A 25,111-nucleotide genomic window follows, 5' to 3' on the forward strand; every position below is an offset into this window, starting at 1 on the left:
GTTCACAGAGCGGTGAGCCTCACTCCATCCACAATGTTCCACGTCTATATTACATGACTGGACTGTTATCATGGGTGAATTAGCACGTTTGCAGCACAGCGATGGTCAGTTCAGTCCTTTCACATCTATTCATCATGTTTTGTTTTGTTTTCTAAGAACTGAGCAGCTCCACACACACCTCAGGCGTACATACATGGGCAGACAGGTATAGGACCAGCATGCACTGGGGCATGTTGTTTTTCTGTACAGTATTTTAATACACAGTATTTTATAAACTCGTCACGTTTTGTAAAATCTTAATCTGAAAAGTTAATAAATAGTAACTATAGCTGTCAGATTTATGCCACGAGGCAAAGAAAAGCAACATTTCCCTCTGAAATGGAGTCGAAGTATAAAATATCAGGAAATAATAATAATACTCAGATAAAGTACAAGTACCTCAAAATTGCACTTGTGTGCAATATTTGCATATATGTACTTAGTTACTTTCCACCACCGCCCACTGATGGCTTTGTTAGTGTGAGTATATCATGAATATAAATGATGAAACAGCAGTCTTTAAACATCAGGGAACTTTAACATCCTCCTCTCTAAATGTGTTTTTTGTTGCTAAATACTTCACTGACAGTCTGTATGAAACGTGACCACATGAAAACGTTCGTCTTTCTCCTTCTGGCTGCCGTCAGTCATGTTAAAAGGTGAAAGTGTTTCATTCATGTGCTGAAAGACAACATAACACGTGCTGCTTCACAGGTTCAGAGGTCTGAATGAACAGAACGCGGTGGTTTACATGATCTCGGTGCCCGATTTCACATTCATTCACAGCCGTCTCTTCATGTGTGGCGCCGAACCAGAAGCGGCATCACTCACCATGGACAGCGGCACGATGCCTGCGAGGTCCTCCTGCGCCAGTCGGATCTCCGTCTCGGCCTCTTGTGTGGCGGCGCGACCGGCCGGGTACTCCACCTGCCAGGCCATCCAGCGGCTACCCAGCAGCTCTGGAAAGCTTTCCATTTTCAGATCCACCTGGAGCACCCTCTGAACTCCCATCTCAGGCCTGCCAGAGCAAAACAGAGAGTCAGCGAGTGGTTAGGCAGATGGCTGAGCGAGAAAAAGAGGAAGCGTGTGTGTTCATGTGAGCTCATTCAACCTGCTGTCTGCTCTAATGATGACAAACGGTAAAGGCTGATGAACGTCTCTGTGGCTGAAATCTCTGACATTTTACCAACTGGGATTCTTCAAAATGTCAAGTCCCTTTGTGTTTGACTCACTGGTCAAGCCTCTGCTTTTTGGAACAACGTCGCTCCCGTTCTCCTCATTCTTCTCACCCAGGTGATGTGCACTGTAAACACAACCTATAATCTCGAGGCTGCGCCCCGGAGCAGCTCCACCAGGCATCGCCCCCGCTCAGGGGTGGATGGTCGGGTTTGTCACCGGTGCCCTTGTTTGCCGTAGCAGAGTGTAAATATACGGCATGCTTTGGCACAATCTACGGCGGGCCTGAATTAAGTCAGACAAATGGAGAGCGTTGATAATAAAATTTCCCGTGCCGCCATAAGTCTCTGGTGCTCAGAGTTTAAATATAGCTTGGAGGCAGGAAAGGTCAGCTTTACACGGGAGCCGGAGGAGATGGGAAATGGCACAAGATCTGTTAGCCACGTCTTGCGTGTCAAATGGCAGGACTCGGGGCCAATAAATTTCATGCATGGTCTCTGTGGCACACCGGCACAAAACAGCATCTTGTAATTTGAACATGGTGAGGGGGGGAGAGAGAGGAGGAGGAGGAGGAGGAGGAGGAGGGATGAATAAATCCACGGGGTACTTTGTTTGGAGAGGAGGATGTATGTACATGGAGCCAGGCCGTCCTCTCCACGCAGGTCGACTTTTACCACCCGTATTTACACTCAGAGCTCAGCCTCTAGTGGCCGCGGTGATCCTGACGTCGTATAAAGAGCAAGAAAGTCCACATGTGGAGGAAGACGGACGAGTCAGACAAAGACTATCATCCAGGAGACAGCTGCTGGTGAGAAACCGAAATCAGCATTGACTTATTCTAACTTACATACAACTGCTCTCTGGACTCAGTGTCTGTTTAGTCCAATCTGGGCTACTGTAGAAACACGGCGGTGCAACATGGCGGACGCCGTGGAAAAGACCCCGCTGACGACCCTGGTAAGGAAAACACAACCATTCTTATTTTCACCTCATTATGCACGGATGAAAACACACCCATGAATTTTCTGCAGATAGATCTGCCCTCGTCCTACAAACCGGAGCTTTGTGAAGTCTCGGACTGACTAACGTACTTATTTGAACTGTGATCGACGGTACTGTGAAGCAGAGAGCCAGGAAAAAGCCAAATGTCAAGCAAACGAACCACCGTCGAAAAAAGACATGATACATGTGTCATACATCTTGGAAAGACAACAGAGCAAATGTATAACATGTTGAATTATGAATAGTGGACTAAAAACAGTAAAACGATAAATAATAGAAAAGGTTTCATCCGCCGCTCCCACGTTCACATCGTGTGACACTGTTTCCACATCACTCTCACATTATTCGGTTTCACTGTGAGAGAATGGAAGATTTGTTGCACAGCAGAGCACAACAACCCAATTTTTACATCCAACAGAGGTGTGTATAAATAATTAACATGACAACCAAATAACTAGTGTCACATTTCATAACGGCGCACCAATCAGAGCGCAGAGCCACTGAAGGAATAGTACGACATCACGGACTTACATAACTGTCCCACAGTGCCGCGGACAGAGACAGATGCTGATCTCTGCTTGCAGACCGGTGAGGCCACGAGGTTTATCAGGCAAGCAAAGTCAGCAGACGACCGACCGGACGTCCGCGGATAAACCTCTGAGGCTCCGCGGCCACCGAGCGTCGCAGAGTCAGACGGCAGCCCCAGTGGCCTACTTTCCACGGCACAGGCAGACTTGTGCTGCAGAAAGGTTGCTCTGGCAAACATCACACACGTTATGTAGGCAACGAGACTGACGGGGGAAAGAATGAAAGCGACTGCACGGCAGAAAGGTTTGGTTTTACTGTACACACACCGCCGAGTACAGGAGCTGAACTCCCACCTCACAACGCTAAAGGGCCTGCAGAGAGAACTGGAAAAGTTGACTGTTAAGAGCTTTTTTCCCTTCAGAGATGTAAAATATTTCCCTCCTCACGTGATCCAGTTGGCAGAGTTTGACAGCAGCTGCCAATGCCGTGAATTTCATGAGGTTTTTATAATTCCTCCTACAATAAAAACGGCAACAAAATATTGAGGTTACAGGGTTTGTACAGCGCAGGGTGGAAACACTCCTTCTGCTTCATCCGAACATGCAAACATGCTGCTAATTCTGCATTTCGTGACTTCAGATGACCTGAAGCTGGTAGAACGCACAGCACGTCTCCGGGCTGAGTCCTGACCACCGAGGCCCAGTTCAGCTCCAGCCGGGCTCTCTGCTGCATGTCGTCCCCTCTCTCACCGTCCCCTGCCTTTCCTGTCTCTCTCCAGCTGTCGCTGTCTAAATAAATAAAGCAGAAATGCAAAAAAAAAAAAAAAAAAAGACTTGAAAAGATGACAGCAGTGTAAAAACGAGGACAAATGAAGGGAAGAGAAGGAATAGAAGAGCTGAAATACAAAATGTGAGGGTGAGGATGGAAACGATGGACCTGCAGTCTGTGGAGGACAGGGACAGTGGAGGACAGGGACAGTGGAGGACATGGACGGCGGAGGACATGGACGGCAGAGGACATGGACGGCGGAGGACATGGGCAGTGGAGGACATGGACAGTGGAGGACATGGACAGTGGAGGACATGGGCAGTGGAGGACATGGACGGCAGAGGACATGGACGGCGGAGGACATGGGCAGTGGAGGACATGGACGGCGGAGGACATGGACGGCGGAGGACATGGACAGTGGAGGACATGGACGGCAGAGGACATGGGCAGTGGAGGACATGGACGGCAGAGGACATGGACAGTGGAGGACATGTCCCGGTGTGTGTTTGTGATTTATTTTGTGCTTCATGCACAAAGCTGTGACTATAACAAATAAGTAAGAAATGTTGGGGTGAAAACAGTTTGTTTATGGCATTTTTACGACGACTCTTAAAAACCAAAGCTGCTCCTGGTCGTATATCTAGCCGACCAATAAGTTGTAAAGCAGATGGGCGAAAGTGGGAACGATGAACAGACATTTTGGGCTCTTTCCCTCACACAGGAAGCCTGGCAGCAGTCGCTTTTTGATCGTTCGCTGCACTTGACCCCCATTGGCACACGTCATAAAGTGAAACCTGACGGAGGCGTCGGTGTCAGGGTGAATGTGACTCAGCCGTTGAGTCGCAGGCATCAAGCGCCGGCGTGCCATCCCGAGCCGACCTCCCCTCTCCAAGTCGGCTAATCACATGGCTCGCTGGGGGAAACTGTTCATTTCTCTGTCACTTCCAGCGTGGGGTCTAATTCAATTAGCAACAAAGGGCCCGTGGATGCGTGCCACACAGCTGGTCTCAGCCCGATAATTATCTGTAAACTAGCTGCGGTTTGACTAAATCTGAGGCCAGACAGATGACCGGAGGGCAGCCAACAGGCAATAGACGGGGGCTCGGCAGAAGACAGGCCCTGAAGTTGGAAGCAGCTGGCCCCGTGGCTTCAGAGGCCGGACTCCAGAGGAAATCAGACTTGACAAGGTGCTGCCCGAGACAGCTGACGAGCGGCTCACTGAGAGTAGCGGGGAGACGGCTGCGAGGACGCTGCTTAGGCACATTCAGGGCGGCCATTAATCACAGTGACACCGGCAGATCTGCAGGACACGCGGTGACACGCAATAAAACATAAGTGCATAGCCGAGCAGCGTAATGCATGCATTTAAGACGCCGTTCGTCGCACTTTTATACATCAAAATGACAACGTCAAGCCAATGGCTGACATAAATAACAGAGGCCATTGTGGTGACTGCTGACAGTCGCCTCCCTCACGTTACAACAAACCCTGTTCGCTTCCTGTCGCAGAGGAAGTGTTTCATCTTTGGCCACATGCAGAGGATTTCCAAACAAACTCAACAACTCCTAAAAATCTGCGTGAGTGATCACAGCCTGTCAATATTCTCATTGATCATGTTGTCTGTCGGCGGCGTGAGTCTTTTTTTGGTGTAATTTCAGCTGTATCTTTAAAGCTAAACTCCATTCTTGAAACCGATCAATGCTGAGCATCTCATACTCTCTAAGTAACTTTTAGTATTGATTAATCTGCTAATGTGCTAAATCGGCTTAATTCCCGAAGCCCACAGCGATTCCTCGTTTTTGGACAAACAGTCCAGCAGCTTAAGACACTCAGCTCACTGTAAGGTCTGACAAACACAGACGACTGAGACAGAAATGCCTTAAATGACCAGTCAGTTCTAATTATTGATCGTTTTCTGCCCATCAAATGGATTCATGGTTTGAGCAGTGCCTAGCCAGGCGTTAGCATGTAGCTTTCAGGTTCACAGACAGCTGTTGTTGTAACGTTCTCTCCGTCTTCCACGTGTCCTTTCAGCATCCATTAAATCCACTCTTCTATTGTTCTGTCTCCACTAATTAAACAGTCTCAAAAGCTGTTTGCAAAGGTGACTGAGCTCCATCTTATCTTGATGGAGCATGCCGAGGAGATATTGAATTTAGGCTGCAGGAAGGTTAAAGAAAGATAGATTTAAATGTCAAAATGAATAAACAGACGTGGGACAAAGTTATTGGAGGAATTTCCTCTTGAGCAGATTTCTCTGGAGAAAGAGCTTTAATTGAAAGAGCTTCTATTGTTCCATTATCACACTCACTGTGTCATTGTGACACTCCTTGTTTAATCTCTGCCTGATGTGATTGGATCCGTGTGTCCATGGCCTCGTCCAATGGGGATTGGAGAATAAGGGACAGACACAGAGAGCCTTTGTGGAATAAATGAAGTGACATTTTCAGGTCCAGTTTCTTCATTTTAAACTTGCAGCTCGAGTTTTTCTCGACATGTCGTGGCGTCGTCGTAACATCAGAACGACAGAACCGCGTCTGGACAAACACGTAGCCGAGGACAGACCCGTTTCTTCTGTTTTATGTACGAAAAACTGAGAAAGATTCAGAGTCCGAGCCATGAAGGGCCAAAACAAACAGCAGAGCAGCACGAAACGCTGCTGATTCACCGTAACAAGAAATGCTGAACGGAAACAGAACGGAGGATGAAGATGCATAATGCAGGCCGGTGGAACCAGAGGAGATGCAGTCCATGGCAGTGTGACTCAGCTCTGTGTGTGTGTGCGTGTATGTGTGTGTGGAGGGGGGGGTCTCATGCAAACTCTAAACTACTTGTAGAGGAAAAAAAAATAATCAAATTTGTGGCTTCAGTGGTGCTTGAAAACAGCACCCTGAAACTCTGCTGTTCTCATGCTCCGTCACCTGGAACAGCAATAAACCAGTCAGCACAATGAAGCCAGGACACACACACGCACACGCACACGCACACACACACACACACACACACACACACACACACACACACACACACGCAGTCACACAAACAGCTATGCATACATGTATGAGCACACACAGTATATCCTGTGCACCGGTGCATCCATGCATGAATCTGTGGCCACACACACACTCTGACAAACACTGTGGACTTAATCACACGAGATTACATTTTTCTGAATCTAATACAAACATCAGCGCGCCGCAAACTGTCTTGACTGGACAATCTGTCGCTTCACGTACACGCAGAAAGACACTGACGTTTGTCAAAGGCACAGTGCAGCACATCAGTCGCGTCATCAACAACGACAGCAGTGCAACAATGAGGGCGAGAGCCTGAAAACACACATCTTCACACAACTTTTTAACGGTTTAGGGCGAAAACTAACATTTATTTTAACAATGGTTTAATCTGCTTATTGTTTTGTCGATAAATCCTCTGACAGCAGTGAAAAATGTCCATCACGGTGTCCTGGGGGAGTACTGCCCTGACTGGATCAACCCTGTGACGTCTGTCTGTCTGCCGAGTTAGCCCCATTAAAAAGAGGATTGAGGTGAATGTGAAGGACAGACAGACACACAAACAGCTGAGATATTTCATATGAAACGACAGTAACAGTGCACGAACATGAAGAGCTCATGTTAAACGACTGCTCGTTGAAAAGATGTCTGATAGAGAACAGAATCAGAGTTAAGTCCACGTCAGATTTGTCTGAGTCTTTGCTCTCAGCCTGAGGGAAGCCCACGAGAGGTGAATTACCTCCAGCAAGCATCAGCCTGCATCACGGCCTCGTTTTAGGCCTGATTTCTGAGAACGGACCCCAGTGGTTCAGGCCTCTGCTGGGGGAGTCCTGATCAGAAAGCAGAGGCACATTTTCACGGCCCTCTGATTAGCTGCTCTGCAATCAAAGCAAGTCCCTCAGAGGCTGAGCAGACGATAACCACGGCTCCACTCAAAAGCCCAAATGTTAACGCGGACGACAGTGAAAACTGTTCTGCATCTGAAAAGCAGAAAGATGGACTGGAGCTTCCATGGAGACATATTATTATTCTTATGATAATATTTATTATCGGGCTAATGTCACAGAGCTGCACAGAAGAAATGTTAAACTTCAGCCTGTTAGAAGAAACCTGAGCACAAAGCCGAGGATGGTGAGTCCATTAGTGCCTTTATGTTCCAAAGAAAATCTCTCCAGTATGTTTCTGTGAAAGTACACAAAGGGAGGTGGAGGAAGGAGATGGAGAAAAGCCAAAGGCTGGGAAGTGGGGGCTGCAGAGTTGGGAGAGTGTAGGAGTTAAAGCACCCTCAGACGCCCATACCCGGCGGACCTTTTCAATTCAGCCTTGACCAGAATAGACAGAGAAATAGTGACGGGAGGAGAAAAGGTGCGAACTGCCCCCGAAACACTGTCAGATAAAGCGAAGACAGGAAGGAGAATAATAGTGATAAATGTCAGCGAGGTGTAGCTGCCTCTGTGGCTTTGGAGGTTCATGGTTATGCAGACAGAGATATATTGTACATATTGGCCACAAGAGAGCGAAGGCGGACAGACGAGAGGGAAATTATACAAGAATAGAGACAGTTTAAGAGCAGGAGGGCCTCATGGCTTCAAGGGATGAGTTAAAAACGTGTAAAAACATAAAGACGCGTGTTCATTTCCAACATGGCAGACGAGAGTGAAAAGAACATTGTGCTCTGCTCTGGTAGAACATGAAGAAGACCACCGACTGACCCCCTCACACACAGTAAGTCACTTTGTCCAAAAATCCCACACTGCACTGGCAGCATTAGCAGGCGTCTCCGTGATTTCAGGTGTGCCTTGGTTAAAAAAGCGTCACTATAAAATTTCACTCCAGGTTAGACACAAAGTGAGGAGAGAAAAACCTTTTATTCCCTCTCGTCTGACAGCAACAATACGTCCCTGCAGCCGGTGAGTGCTCTCTCCATCCTCTCCTGGAGGTGAGCTATAAAGATCCCTCTGAACAAAGTGCCTGCTGACGGATCCCACAGCCGCCAGCCGCCGGCGCCCAACATTAACTTGTCAATATGACATTCAAAACTACGCCAATTTTACATTTGATTAAACTTTAATACCAACCTGCCTCTGAATGTATGGGTTTGTGTTGGCCCTGTGGGCGTGTGTGCACGCAGGTGTGTGCGTGTGTGTGTGTGTGTGTGTGCGTGTGTGTGTGTGCGTGTGTGTGTGTGTGTGTGTGTGTGTGTGTGTGTGTGTGTGCAGGATTCCTGCATTTCAAACATGTCAAAGTGTTTCTTACATGAAGGCTGCAGTGCACTGGTGATACAATCAAGAGCCGGAGCATCCCTCATGTTGCTATCATTTCCTCCAAGATACTAAACCAATACCTTTGATTTATGGAGCGTCAGCTGACATCCATTTACACACCTCTGAACTGGCAGAACAGAAAAAGAGGAAACACTGTGCTGGGCTGTTCTAAGGAGCTCTGTGTTTAACAGGCAGCTGGAAATGTGATGAAGAAAACAGATTCTGCTAACAGTCTTTTAACATTTACTGCAGGAAGCATAAATCCTTGGACACATCTCTGTCTTGGCACACGAGTGTCATTTTAAGAAGAAAGCTCTGTTTGGAGGTAAAATGGTCGATTGCTCTGGGAGGACTTTGGCAGATATTTGTAGAAATCTCATCCTGGACATTAACTCTGAGGTAAATACGCTGTTACACTCAACTAATGACGTATATCCTCACTAATGTTAGACTTATGATGAACAGGACCAATTCCACAAACTCTTCTTCTTCGTCTAAATCATGAATGAATCACATACATGAACAGTAATAATGCAATAATCTAATATCTAATGACGTGACACTGTTTTTGCTACTTTTAGCACATTTTACTATAATACTTCTACACTTTTACTTTATCTTTGTTTTTGAGTTGCATTTTGACTACATTTGAATATTTCTGTCTCCATGACAAAGATCAGAAATCCTGTAAAACCTGCTGTGTTTGTTTCACGGGAGGTTTTGAGGACGCTGTCTGAACCTTTGCGCAGACAGTCAGACACACACATTAAAAAGTGCTGCGTGTGCACTCTGACGTCCTCGACATGAACCGCAGTGTTCTCCGTTTGTTTGGGTTCCTGTCATCTCCTGTCAGCTCTCCAATGAAAACATGCACTTCCTAAATAAGATAATAATAACAATAATAATGCTATAAGACACTTTCAACAAGGTGTTCTTCATCAAGCTGCTTTGTTCTTCCCAACAGGCAAAAAATACACTGAGGAACTGTAATTTCCATTTATCTTATTCTCAGGAGCCCATAAAGAAATCAGGCTGTTACGTTTCACATAACCTACAGTGCTTGAATTAAAACCCACTTTTAATAAGCATCGGATTCCCTTTAATTTAATCATTTATTCTTTAGCCCTTTCTAACGTGCACGCAGAGAAAAGGGCTGAGTACTATTAATTATACGATTATAATGAACCATGGGTGGAAACCGAGGGCTTCTGGCTTGTGTGCATCAAACCCAATAAGGGGATCAAATTTCCGATTAGCTTAACAGTGTTCTGCAGCATTCATCAGCTAAAATATTCAACTCCCACACACACTCACTCGCTGCTCCCGCTCCTCGTTTGGTCTCGCTGCCTCCCTTAGTCATGCAAACTGTTATACACTTGATTAAATGTACATGGAAAAGAGAGAATTCAGGCTTTCTAAATAACTGAGTGTCTGTCCTGGATTGGATACAGGAGAGTTGTTGTCATTGCTTTCTTCACAGGAACTAAACGTGTTTTATCAGTGCAATAATAAGCTGTGGCAACAAAGAGGAGACATTATATCTGCAGGTGAGTTAAAGGTTGATTTCTTGGGGGGGCGTTGGATGAGGATGAGGATGTTGGATGTTAAAGTAGAGGAGTGTCAGGAGGAGAATATTCCATTATTACATTTGCTTCTTAACTTGCCTTGGAGGGAAACGGGGCACAGCCTGTTAGACCGGGCTCAAACAGCAGCGTATCAATTCCCAGACGACAAAATCTCATCTCGGAGTTAATGAAATGCACCATGCCAACAATTGTCTAATCAAAACTAAATGCTTTTCTGCAGCGCAGCATCGTTAGAGTCCATCAGCTGGAGTAGGCTCCGCGGCGTAATGGATCCCTAATGACGGCGGTTATCATCACTGGTGACCTCGGACCTCTGAGCGTCAGACATCACCTCTCAGTCAGCTGCACTCTGTATCTGTCTCGCTCATAGAAAAGCTTTCTAAATAGTAAATTGGAATATAATAAATTGCCGCTCGTCCTGACAGTTACACTCAATTTTCCCCACATCAAAGCTCTCGTCTCGAGGCCGGATCACAGGCAGGAACCACCGGCGACAGCCAGCAAAGCTGCTGATAACTCGTCGGCACGCACACTAGGGGGCAGCAGACACTGAGCCCTGGGGCGCCGATGGTGCAGATACACTGATCCCTCCCCGTCTGCAGGCTCCCCCTGCTCGATCTGCGGGTGACATCATGTGACCGTCTTGGCCTGCCCTTGCACCTGCAGGTGCTGTGACACTGGCGGCGCCTGTCCTCCTCACTAAAGTCCTCAAAGACCCCCGAAACCCGGGTCCTTTCAGCTCTGGCACTGTTGGCATGGCAACAGAACCTGGAGAACACACAAGAGTCATTGACCAGAGGGGCCCGAACATCAGATCAATGGGACTCTATCGCAGCGAGGCTTCACCCTCCCCCCCCCCCGCTCGTAGGATGTGCGAGGTTAAGCTCCAACTCTGTGACACCCAGAAAGGGTGAAAGAGTCAGACGGAGGACCCGCTCGGCATCACAGACGAGGTCTCGCTAACGGGGCGCTGCTAAATAAGGACAGCAGAGCCAGATGTTGAGATCTGTGCCAGCATCTTATGAAAAAGCAGTGCACGGATCAAAATGAGGACATTTAACCTTAAGTACCACCGGCAAAGCCCTTAAAATCTGAGCACACAGCACGGAGTCGCATGCTAACCCGTGCACGTCCACCAACACGCACACACACGAGCACACACTTGAATAAACGAGCGACACTCGTGCCGTTCTACACAAACACACGCGTAAACACAACTGCTTTGTTTGTGATAATTACAGCGTTGGTGAGGAAGTGAAGCGGAGGCTGTGTGGGCACGACTGCTTTGTACCTCAGTCTTAATGCAGTGTCCCATGCACCGGGGGGGTGAGAGGCAGTGATGGAGAGTCGGCCCCTGCACGACTCCTGCCTTCCCAGGAGCCCTTAAAAGATCCATTTTAATTGAGAGAGCGAATAAATGTGCGTGACACCCACACAGGCTATTCTGTCACGGTAAAATCTGTTTTCCTTCCACGTGCATCCCGTCAGGCACACCCACCATGAACACTGACTTCAAAATGTGCTGAAAGTTCCTGATAAATTCTCTTTTTCTTATATTTCACTGCAAATTTAGGACTGATTTCGCAAATTGTTGATAAGATATTGCAGCTATCAAACAGGTTCAGTGCATTAGCAGGCTGCTAATCTAAAGGCTGCCCAGTAATCACAATTTGCTGCCACTTTGAATCCTGTAATGAGGATTTGACTGCTCCTTTAATATGAAAACGCAGTAATTACATCACAGATTGTGATTGGATTCATCTTGCATTAATAATTATATTGTAAATTTATATTACAGTCGATAAACTTTGAGAGAACATGTATTTAACCTCGCCTGCTCCCAGTTTGAAGCGACTCGTCTGCTCTCAGAGTCACGAAGAACCTGCTCTGGAAATAAAGTTAAAAGAAAGAAATGTGAGAGCTTTCCTCGTCCCTAAACGCCTTTGAAATCCCAGCGAGCATAAAAACTGCATGTGGACACGTTGGCTGTCACAAGCCAATTAACAGTGAGGTTAGTTCACATTTTGGATTCATAAAAGCCCCGAGCCGCGATCACGGGCTCCAGGAACTGAACCCACAGACCCCGACGGCCATTTTTAAAACACACGAGCTGCGTTTTACACTCTCAAAGCGCTTTATCAGCACCTCCTCCCAGTATGCACCCAACTCCCAGTCAGAAGCGCATTTAGGCATTAAGCAGAATTTAGGCACCTCTTGTGCACCACTTAATGAGCTCAGTGCTAAATTACAACCAGAGCAATTACACACACATCAGCCCTACATTCCCGCCATACCGCATCCGCCACACACACACACCAGCAGCTCAGATCCTGAAAGCCTATTCCATAAGTCAAACTGCGTATTTGTGGAAATCTGATCATGTTTGTGCAAATAAAAAAACTTAGAGCTGCACATTAGACGTATATCAGCGGGCTGACAGCAGCAGAATTCGTCATTGATCAGCAGTTAGGGAGTGTGATGTGAACGGCACAGGAGAAATTATAAAGCATTCGGTAACAGAAAAACTGCCTCCGCACACCCAGAGGTCCGTGTGCAGAAATGAGACATTGATCCATAATTGGAAGCACTCAGTCATGAAATCTAAAGACTAATTAAAGAAAGAGAGCTTTAATGGCATCATTTACATATTCAGCTCAGCCATTGAATGCTGCTCGCTGACTTGCAGCCTGTGAGAGACGATTGGTGGGGGGGGGGTTTGGGGTTGATCCGGAGGCTGTGAAGAGTTGAGTTAGATCACACAATGATATACTAACGACAAGCGTCTGAAACGTCTGACTCCATCGGCGCTCGCACGACATGACTAAGATGCTGCTGTGGCTTGGGCGTCGCTGACGGACGCGTCAGCTGTCAAAAACAAGCAGATACGCTGCTTTTAGTGACGGTTAATCAGCAATGTGGTGTTGAGAGAAGTCATCGATCAGCTGAGGAGCCTGTGCAGGTGTCCTTTCAGTGGATCTCCTCCGGCCAATGGCAGCCTCTGATGCCTCGCTGTCACGTGGATGTGTGTAAATGTGCATGTTCCCTGATGTCTCTGCGCCCGGCGTTTACGTGTGATGGTTCAAGGTGGAGGTGACATATACAAAGTGTGGCATCTCATCTGGAGGCGTGAAGGCGTCTGCCGGTCCCGCTGCGCTGAGGCGCTCTGGGTGCAGCTTCTGATGCCCCTGTGGCCGACTGAGGTGTACACAGCGCCTGATTACATGTCAGGGCTGGTGAGCCCCGCTGAGCAGGCGCCGGCTGCAGGAGAGGGCTGCCGACGGCGGCGTCCTAAACCTCTCCCTGCACGTTATCAGGTGGACAGAGTTCCGCTTCCAACCAGTTAGGCTGGGAAAGATAACAGAGGACAGCAAAGGATTGCCTGTCAGCGTCGACACGCGCAGGTGTCGTGGAGCAGGTGAGAGGATGGGACTGGCACGCTCTCTGTTTGTCCTGTGGTCGATTGAATCTGCTGACTGAAAGCACAGCTGCCCAGTCGTGTTTCACGAGCTTCAGCGTCTCTTTGCTCGGGCATGTAAAAGCCCCATCTCGTTTTTTTACTGCTTCTATACCTTTCTCCACAGCCCAGGGCCTGTTTTAATAGGCTCATTTAAATATTTCTCCAGCGCAGGTTAGAGGAATGAGAAAGCACTGGTGCCAGAGCAGGCATTTCTTTAACTGGAACGGGCTTTGGTATAAAAGCCAATCATCTTGAAGGCCAAGTTAAACTGAGGTTAATTGGAGCCAACTGCAGGCCAAGGTTTCTTTTGCCTATTCAGTAAGATAAATCTGTGGGGAAGGAGCTTTCGAGAGAAATCTGAATGGCGATATTAAAGACAAGTGCAGCTTATTCTCACTGCTCGATTGTTGTTCATCAGAGGAGAATACCGAATGAGGGGAAGCTCATTGCAAAGCAATCCAAACTGAGCACTTGTTCAATAGACACCGCGAAGACGTAATTAGAAGAGAAACAACCAGTATGTTTGTCAGAACGCCTGTAGACAATTGCATGTTTACATCTCAACCCACTTCGCCTCCCTGACTGAGTGCTACCTGCAGCGAGCACAGCAACAATTTTGATCTAACCACAGGTCTGAACCGCGTCTGTCTGCTCGGAAAACATGAGGAAATTTCTGCAGAGGCTACGATCATACATATATTTATGGGAGGAGAGCATGGGAAATAAATCAGTGCTCATTCGTGGCCTTTGTTTCACGCTGAAGGATTTCAAAACAAAAGCAAACGCTCGTGATTCTTCACAGAGGGAGGAAGGAAAGGCGGCGACCACAGGTGATTATGATGAGTAATTGGTCTAATTTATCTATTAAATAAAATCACAGACACATAGACAGCTGATACAGCGGACTAATTCACAGTGTCTCCTTCATGTGCCAAAAGAATAAAAACGCTTCAGATCTCAAATATCAATAATATCTGTACTGTCTTTACTTATTATTCAAAACCCATTAAAATCATTAAATGAAGAAGCAGCAAATCCTCATATTTGTGAAACTGGTCCCATAAAATTTATCATTTCTGCATGAAAAACTGTCGGCATTTCTTTCCTGTCACTCAGCTGATTGTCTGAGCTGTGCTTGTACAAACTGTGAGTTTAGGGTTTCGTTTACGGTTCAGTCACATCGACTGACACACCGTCGCCTTCAGCCAATCATCTCGCTGCCTTCGTTCTTTCACGCTGCTGTTACGCTGCCCCCACCCCCCCACCCCCCCACCCCCATCACCGCCCAGTCCTCGCAGATCTTCATCATCCTCATCAGCCAAAGACTTTCTGATAAGACTTAATCATCACACATCAGCCGTCGTAATGAACAATTATCTTTCCCTCATTCGCTTGTCTCTCCTGATCGAACTGTATTTTACAGCCCACACACCTCCAACGTACACTGTAACAACAACGATGTTAATAAAGTTAATTGTTTTGTCCTGACGGTCGTGTGCTGTCAGCAGAAGATGAAGCTCAGGCAGAATTACTGAAGAAAAGCAACGTGGTTGGTGAGAGATGGACGGCTCAGTCCTGCTCTTCAGGCTGCAGCTCGTCCAAAATCCCAACAACATCACTTTGGCTGTCAGATGGATCCCAAAACTGCATTACTGTTCCCCAGTATTTCATCATCATTTCCAAAAACACACACAAAGCTCACCTTCATGGCTCAGCACGATGCTTTGTTCCCCAGTAACACAGAACCACTGCGCACTGCAGTCAATCAATATGCACTTGTGTAAGGATCATTATTCTAGAATAATTTAGACCATAATGTGATTTCTGATGCCCCATATGTAGAAAATAGTTACATTATCACATTATTTAATCCACAACAGGTATTAAAAATGACACACGTCAGGATGAAGGGTGTTTAAATCAGTTGGTACATTCGTGCACATGATGTCCACGTTAGTTTGTGTCACTGCAGTAATCTTTCATAAACTGACACCATGAAGAAAATAAAGTGAGTCATGAGATTGCTCAGCTGCGTGCAACTAGAAATAAAGAAAAAATCTGTATGTAAATCAGTGCTCTCGCTCAGTATTTTTTAAAAAGCAGTTTTCCTGTAAGTAGCTAAAAAAAGCCCTGTGGTAATGCAACGCTCCAAACACTGGTGGCCACCATCTAATCCTCCAGCGGATTAACCTCTAAGAGCAGGATATTCACTCATAAAGCTTTAGAAATCTGAAACACATGAACTCTCTGGGACACATGCGAGCCTCAATCTGTCTCTGCTCCGCACATCCACCGTCTACCACAAACAGATTCTGGACGCCGTGGCGTGACCTGAGCTGTATCACTGACTGGCTATTTAGGTCGGCATGTAAAGCCAATGCGACCCATGAATGAAGATTTCAACTTGGAAAATGGTATCCTTGCAACCTGTAGATGTATACAATTGATCCAATCTTCCACTTTTGGAGCTATTACTATCCAGACTGACCTCAGAAAATGTGCAGCGAGGCACACTGGGACATTATTTCCTCATATTGTTTCCTTGGTAATGGAGCAGAGGAGCAGCCCGGACAGTCAGATGTAATCTGGGCTGACTGCTGTAATCAGCTGGACGTCCTGGGGAGACACAGAATATGCCACGTCTCTGCTCCAGTCCAGAGAAAGGAAACCAAGCCACATCTATTCTATTAAATACAATCTGAATGTTCTTTTCTCATCAGCCTGACAATACGGCACCTAATAGCACCCCCGCTGCTCATTTTCTTTCTCGATCAGAAATGTGCCTCAGTACAAAGCGCCGACACGCCCGGCCGTCACACGAGGCCTCCAATCACGTCATTTCAATTACAGAAAGACGGCTTCACAGGTCGCACAAGTCGGTTATTACGACCCTTATCTGTGTTTGTAGTCAGGCGGCCGGAGTGATTAGGATGAGAGCGAAGAGGAAGTGAGGTGACGCCGTGTAAAGAGCAAGAAAGTCCACGGGTGGAGGAAGGCTGGTGGAGGGACGATCAAATCAACACTTTCACCCGTTTTGTTGTTCAACGTTTAGTTGCTTAAACCTGGACGAACTGGACCGTTTCACAATGTTAACCACGTGACGATGAAGGTCACATACATATCTTTAGGAGTCACCGGCAACCAACCTCTTCAGCCGCTTAGCTCTGAGAAGGTGTTGCTCTATTAATGAGAGGCGAGGAAGACGATGGAGCAGTGTGGACAGTTGTTTGGGTGTAGGTAAATACTGCCAATGAGGCTCCAGTGAGAGTGTTTACGGAGCCCAGCGGGAACGGGGCTGATTCATTATTAAGGGTGTTAGCATTAAGGCTGTCAAGTTAACGTTCCTGTTTGGCCCTAATGTAACTGGGTCATTTCGTTCCAGTCTTGATTTATGCAGCATTATACAGCATGAGAGCCCAGGGCGTGTGGATCAGTCTCAGGGCTGTTGCACTGTTTAAAAAAAACTTGATTCATGCAAAAAATCAAGAGGGTTTAGCATCTCATTTGAAATCAGGTTTGAAGCAGCACTGACCTGTTGGTGAGCTGCACTGACGGTGGAATGATCTCTGTTCTCTGCTCGTCTTTAAAGTCTCCGTTAATGTAACTGGACTTTTTTCACATCTCTGAAGGAAAGAGGCACAAATGTCTCAGGGACCCGAAGACATCGTAGAAAGAACGATGCATCCGTGAGTGAATGGGCTTCACATTTCTTGCGGGGCCTTGAGGACTGAAAAACTACCCTGGGTCCTTTCTTTCATTGCAGTTTTGCAGTAAATGTCACAAACTATAAATAATTATGTTCTTAAAGGTTCTCTGGACTTTGAAATTGAGATAAATTGTCAGGTCGCTGCCAAATCTCGCCCGTTATTGCACCGCTGCATGATTTCTTTCCCGCTGAGATCCCAACTATTCACGTTGATGAGATTTACAAGCCTGCTTCAGAGGAAAACTCGTGTATCTTTATCGCTAAATTAATGTACGTTGAATTTAATTACATTAATCTGAACTCTATGCAGATTTGATTCAGACAGTGTGAAACAGGCCACGATGAGGCTGTTTGAAGCTGGGATCATTAAAAAAGATATTTAAATATATATGCGCTCCCACCTCCCCCCCGTCCACTTGGACTGGCTCTCTTGTGGAGAGGCTGTAATAAGTGGACTGCCTGCTGTCCCTCTGCTGGGTGTGGCGTGGGGGATTAATGAAGTGGTGGCTCACAAGAGAGATCCATCTGCACCCAGACAGTCTTAATGAACTACCGAGGCCCAGACATGGCACTTTTACTGAGGCCTCCATTTATGGCTTATGACATGCTGAGGAGGCAGGAGCGCTTTTGTTTTCGATGTGTTTGCCTTTAATGGTGACAAAGTGAACTTTTCAATCTACCAAAGTGCACTTCAGCCACTATCACGTGCTCTCCACATGGCAATTTTGGCCCCTTTGTTTTTTTATAGGGATTCATTTTGATTTCTTCCACCTACTGTAGCACCATCCCTGAAAACGTGGAGCCTGTCAAAGGCTGCCAGGTTCCCTTCAAAGCATCGTGGCAGGTTAAAAAAGATTCTGCATCAACACGTGGCTGTAAATGCTCATTTCTAACTATGAAGTTAGGTGTATATGAACGGAAAACCATGCTCTCATTACTCTACAGAACATTAATTATTTATAGGATAACAAACAAACGGCATACAACTAAATATAAACAAAGAGAGAAATGACCATCCAGGCCCTCACAGCACTGCTGCAACAATAAAAGCGGCACAAATTTCTTGAAACGGTGGGTCATACAGAACAAAACAAACTCATTTCGAGCTACAAAACTCTCCAGCTGACTGATGTTACAATAAGAAGCCTATTAAAAGGTCATAAACATGCACTTAATGGTTATACACATGATGCTCAAAGACTGGGGCAAAGCATGCAGCAGCGAAAAGTCACCACCTGATCGATTACATGGAAACAAACGAATGCCACGTTAAAACTTCAGGTAAGTCAGCTAGCCAAGCGTGCTAAAGTTTGCACCTTATATCACACAAACACTGTTGAAGTCAATGCCTGATGCAGATAAAAAAGACAGGAAGCTACAAAGATCCAGATGATCGTCTGTTCCAGCGTGAGGAGGAACCCAAAGCTCGACAGGCCTGCTGTGCAAAGCCCTGCTCAGCTATGACCTGACCCCCGCCGTTCAGGGGCGGGGTTTAGTCAACAGCCAACCGATGTACATGTTTAAAAGACACCAGTGATCTATCAATCAATCACTCAGGGGTAATTTCAGCAATTTCCAGTCTTCATGAACAAGTGCTTTGCTTAAAAGCCTTTGTTATTCAGTCTGATTTGGCAATAAATGAGTGCAGCTTTAAGTTAGTGCCTGCGACCCAGCATGCAGTGCAACTGGAGCGGATCCGGCTTTTCATTAAAACACCTCATGACAAAATCCTGGACGGCTATTAACTCATTATTGCATGCTCAATAGATTCCTTCTCTTCACTTTGAAAAGGACCGACATCAGCTGTTTGGTGGCGTTTCCCTCAGGGTTACTTTCAGTCAAAAGCTCAAGCTGTCTTTCCACTGTAGCACCCCTTGATGAAAAACTGTCACCTCAGTATTGCTTTTATTAGGCTGGATGCCGCCAGTCAGGGAAAGTGTGCATGTTTGCATTACCAGAGGAAAATTCGTCTGCAGGGCTGAGAAACACACTCAGAATATGTCATTCCTCTGAAAGAGAAGGTTTTGTGCAATGAACACTTGCAAGAAAAATCATATTGTTTGATGAATACGGTCCAAAATGTACATTATGTTTAGCTGTAAAGCAGATGCCACGTCAGTCTGAAGGCTGCCTGTGAGCAAGAAGAAAGAGCTGGCAAGTGCAAAATGTCGTTTTACTTTTTTAGATTGTTATTCACAGCGAGTCGGGTGTGGCGCGAGCATCAGCTGTGAGTGGGAAGAAAGGAGCGGCTCAGCTGGCCGGGCCGAGCGGCTTCAAGTGACTGAGTGAACCTGCGCTCAGAGCACACCTGACCCATCGCTGACACTGTCCTCGTGCTTCCAGAGGCTCCCGCACACACACGCAGGCTTCAATTAGCAGCCCCACACACATTATTCAATGACACTTAAGCCCAGTCCACAACCCAAGGTCCAGTCGCAGTGCCAATGATCCATTTGTACCACAGCTGACAGCCAGAGCTTCCAATTTTCAAGTGTGTGTATGTGTGTGTGTGTTTTAAGATGAAAAGCCAGCCTCACTGCAATCATGAGAGCAGTTACTGATGACATATGTGTTTGCTGGTGTCATTAGCTCTCTCGCTAACAGCTGCTCAGCCTCTGCGGCTGAGCCACTCATCCCTCCATCCACAGACAGCTTGCTGTAGACATGCTAACCAGGCACGAGCAGCCTGATCTAAACACCGTGTATTTAAACACACAGACTGAGTGAAAAACGCAAATGAAAATCTGATATTATGACGAAATCCTGTATGTACAGAATCAGAGTCTGAGACTGTGGAAAGGACGCTCGCTGCAGCCAAAAGGTCATTTATTTCATAATCAGACTGTTGCTGTCAGATCTCATTGAAAACGTGTCTCCTGCTGTCGATGCCACGTGGTTCTGTGTGAAGTGTTTTGGAGGAAACAAATCTACAGCGTGGATGAAGTTCAGTGAAATATTTTGCTGTGAAAAGTGTAAAAATAAACACTTGAAAGTTCCTTTTTGCAGCGTCACGTCACATTTTTGGTTCAAACTAAAAACAATGTCACCGTAACTTTGATGTCTAATTGTTGCCCCACAATGTGCTAAACTAGCTAGCGCTAACTTAGCGTTTGATGTGGGTCATGGCTGCGCCCCTCACGGCTCCACAGTCTGGTCACTTCTGTCTCCAGAAAACCAGGATGACGTCAACTAAAAAGCCAAAGTCGAGGCTTCAGAACCACAGTCCACAAAGCAATGAGAGACATCACAATTTCACAGTCCCTTCTGCTTTCAACATGTTTCCTGGCCGTGTCCCACGTGTCTCTGGCTGAGCGTGAGTGGACATGAAGAAAGGACGGGAAATGGTCAGGACACATGATTTGATCCCAGTGCTTAACTCTGCCTTCGCTGCAGCAGACGAACAGAATAATTAAAACACATCCTTACGTTTCAGAAGTGTGACTAACAACTCTGCATCCTCCGAGCACCTTGTTACAGGTAAGGTGACGGTGCGATGAGCTACATCACTGACTGCACCCTCCACAGCTCACACACCTCATCATCCTCCTCTCCTCGAGGAAGGAGCAGAAAAGAAGAGAGCGGGCTGAATGACAGCTCAACAGATGAGATAGCTGTGTCTAATCCTTTTCTAAAAGAGCTTCATTGAAATGACTGGGAGCGGGGAGGACAAGACGAAAGAAAAATCGAGCATTGTGCATTGTAGAGCCATCACGGGGCGTCTTTGGTCTCCTCTGTGAAGTGACTTTGACAGCTTTGGGGATTAAGGAGCAGTCCATCGTACATGGCCCAAACAGCAGGGATTAGACTAAATATGCTCACTCTTGTCTGTGGCTCCTTCACTTAGTAAATCAATAAAACATGATTTTACTACAGTAATGGAGTGTGTGCGTGTGTGTGTGTGTGTGTGTGTGTGTGTGTGTGTGTGTGAAGGTGAGGTCGTGAGGCAGAGAGAAAAACACCTGCATAAAGGGGGAGAACGGCTCCGGAGGGAAGGAGGAGCCAGCTGCCAAGTGTTGCTGCTCGCTGCTGCAGTTTGCTGAAAGCTCCTTTTTATGTTGTTCGAGATGCCGCAGCTCCGCTTCCAGCCAGGCAGCACCACGATACAATGCATCCACGGGAAGTTTACTGAGAAAGGCCAAGAACTCAGCTCGGACTAACTCGGCCGGCCCCCTCGCTCATTCAGCTTGACAGGTCGTGTTTGGGGACGTTAAAAGAACATTTTACTGCGCAAACACGTTCGTGCTTTCTGTATTTCCATTTCCAGAGAAACTGCTGACACCAGCTGCCACACATAAACCAAAATGGTTTTCAGTTTGCAGGCTTCTTGCTAAAAATTACATAAAACCAAAGTCACACACATAAAATCTTGTGTACTGCGAGGCGACAACAAATCTGTTAACAGGGATCATTTTCAGCTCTCAGCTGTAGCTGCTAACGTGCTCTCAGAGTCTCATTGAGTCACGATCACAAACCACAGCACAGCAGATATTCTGGCCTTCATTTTTAAGTCAAGAAAAAGAGAAGGGACGAGGCAGATACAAACAATGTGATTATCAAAAGCGTATTTTGCATCCCTGTATATTCGCAGGCAGCCGAAACCTTTCTATTTATAAGACTTAGCTGTCAAAACTTATTATGTGAGTGAATGGAAGGTCTGAAGAGAAGTTTCGGTGCGGAGGCGACTTTGAGTTCCCGGGGCAGCTCGTGTTTGAAACCGACTGTTAATAAAGTCAAATAAACTTGTGCTGTATGTTCTGAAAAGTGAAAATGTTTATTTTGTGAAAACATGCGGCAGAGATGTGAGCGTACCCGTCAGCGAGCTGCTGGGCTGAGCGTGGCTCTGCAGAACCACAGCGCAGATTACTGCACGAGACGCCTGTTAGAGCAAATCTTTATTAGCTGCTTCTGATTTTACAGCCACGGCCGCTCAAAGGCGGGCGCCGTTATCTCCGTTTTATACGCTGTAGCATCATAGTTACATTAGAATCATAGTTCACAGTGATCTGCTAATAGCAGCATGTCTAAACAAATCAGTGGAGCAGCACATTCAATGACATAACACGCTTCATGGACTGGTCCTCGCTTAAATAACCCCTGAACCACTCTGATTATAAAGTCGCAGTTGCGATGTCAACGTCCTGCTTTCTCTGGGGAGTGGTTTGGAATTTGCTAAGTGGAACTGAAGCTAAACAGCAAATAAGTGGAGCTTTCCTCAACCCCAAATCTGCGTCTAATCCATAAAATTACACCTGTCACTAGAAAGTTAGATCTATTAAAACCGCTTCCTGATCCGAGAAGGAAAAACCATTACAACACACAAAGGCCTTCAATCAGCACTTAATTAACACAGCAACCTTTTTCCCAGTGCTGGCAATCACTTCCCTATCTGCCAGATTAGTTTAAGGACGAGAATACAGATAGGAAATGACCAAAACAACTTGGAGGCTACGGCAGCGGAGAAAATAAGTATGCAAATAAAACCAGAGGAACGGATGGAGAGACAGAGCGAGAGGGAGAGGAGGGGATATCGCAATAGTCTATTAACCCCCCCCAGAGTGGTCTCAACAGACATATCCCATGGCCCTAATGTCAAGTGCAGCGTGTCATTTCAGCAGAGGGACGTCACTCCGATAACCACTCACACTGAGCCACTGCTCGGTCTGAGTGACGGAGCGCCGCACAATGACAACAGACGACAGAGCTACTCCTGCTGTGTCCTCCACAGGTGAAGATCGAGGCTCGTCAGGGGATTAAATCCAAGTAAAAATCAGAAAACTTTAATCGAGGAGTTTGAGACGGACAAATTAAAGCTGCAATAATTCATATCATTTAGCATTAATAATAGAAAAGGTGACGATGTGAAATGTAAAAGTGGTCGCGAGTTTTGATGAAGCCACTTCTGCAGCTCCCTTCATCACTTTTAGCATCTTTCAGCCGATTAGTCTCAATTCTCCCGTCCGTCACTCAGCAGCTGACAGAAATCTGCTGAGCTCAGCACCAAAACCATCCCGTATGTCCCTCAGGAGTTGGTGGAGACCAAAACAGAGATAAAAAGAGAGTGAGTACTGAGCTTAGACTGGCCAGGTGGGCAGAAACATAATGAATAGACAACTGTTTGCTAGCATATAGGCTATATCAACTTCATACAGTAATGATATATTCAGTGCTTTGTTCACAGCTTGTTGTTTTGCCCTCTACTGACCAAAAAATGCATTAATGCAGGTTTAAGACATAATTTTTAGCAGCCACCGTGGGGGAGGGGAGGGGAGGGGGAGGTGAGGGGTATTGAGCTGGTTACACCCTGCAACCTCACTGCTAGATGCAACTAAAGCGTATGCACTGGACCTTTAACGCGCAGTTATGGATCTGCTGACCTTTGCTGGTCGTAGCTGGACTCCTTCCTGCGGCAGTGCAGAGTCACCACGCGGTGGCCTTCGCTCCTCACGTCCTGGCTGACGATCCACTGAGTGGGGTTGCTGGGACGAGCCCCGAGGAACGTCACTCCTTCTTTCAACTTCACCCTGTGGACGAAGCAGAGACAAAAGACAAAAGATGTTCATGAATGTGAGGCTGAGGGATTCTCTCCTGCCGCCGAGCAGCGAGTCACTGGACGCACAGCTGATCCGTGCGTGGCAGCTGCCTCCACACAGACGATGATTTGCTTTTGACTTTTTTTGTCATTCTGTCTAGCAATACGTTATCCAGATGGTTCACTGCACCGCGTTGTCTTCAAAAGATGTCGCAGCTGTTTTCTTGGTTTTGATCACATTGTTTTTGTATCCCAGGAGGACAATTGGCTGTTTTAAACATGTGAGTTTTTTCATGCGCTCCACCGGTCAATCAAATAATCAAAGCACGGCAAACACCTGCGGTTTCAATGCGCATGCTGAACCCTCTGATACGCTTTGGTGTACATCTTTGCAAAATCTCATTAGTTTTGTATCTAAATTAATTTCGTACCCGATGCTGTTGGATCTGCCGTCCGTGGAGAATGTGCTGTTTGTCATGAAATGAGGGTGCTGTGTAAGTGGGATGTGACGTTCCATTATGCCTCCTTTACCTCCCTCAAAAATAGATTCACTTGCTTGCGCTCTGAAAAGGACATTATGAAAAGGTTTCTTTGACTGCGGCAAAATTACAATGTCAATGTCCCTGGCTCAGTGCGCGACAAAGGAGGAAAACCTTCATCAAGAGGAAAGAGGAACAGAAATGAAAATCTCCTTAACAGGAGCACGTATTCTAAGTACATCCGCTGAACACAGAGTGATCAGGTGGAAAGTGTTGACATGAAATAGGTTCAGACTAATGTCTCACAGGTGATTTGGTTTGAGGGTGACAGTAAAGTTGAAGAGCAGACTAAATTATAAAAAAAAGGCCAAATCACTCTGGCTGTCCAGTCCACAGCCGGCTGGCAGACGAGAGCAAAGATAGGACTTTGCTTTCATCTTGAATTTGTTGCTGCACTTTAGCATGCACTGTGCGCCTGCCCGTCTGTACGTCGATGAATGCATCTGCCCTCTCCAGTCAAGCCTCTTTCTTTGATCTGATGTCTTATCATGTTGTGAAGGGGG

At 46.5% G+C, this 25,111-nt stretch overlaps 1 protein-coding gene across 2 annotated transcripts in view; it reads right to left on the reverse strand.

The window, feature by feature from the left end:
* Window positions 1-25,111, reverse strand: part of LOC143321433 (transmembrane protein 132C) — a 124,157-nt gene that overhangs the window by 34,958 nt on the left and 64,088 nt on the right. For both annotated transcript variants that reach the window (XM_076731771.1, XM_076731772.1), the window contains exons 3-4: window positions 23,915-24,061; window positions 871-1,057 (exon numbers count right to left, since the gene is read on the reverse strand). In XM_076731771.1, the coding sequence (XP_076587886.1) occupies window positions 871-1,057; window positions 23,915-24,061 (334 nt within the window). The remainder of the gene's footprint in view (window positions 1-870; window positions 1,058-23,914; window positions 24,062-25,111) is intronic.

Source organism: Chaetodon auriga, chromosome 5 (genome assembly GCF_051107435.1).
Source record: "Chaetodon auriga isolate fChaAug3 chromosome 5, fChaAug3.hap1, whole genome shotgun sequence".
Taxonomy (NCBI): Eukaryota; Metazoa; Chordata; class Actinopteri; order Chaetodontiformes; family Chaetodontidae; genus Chaetodon; species Chaetodon auriga.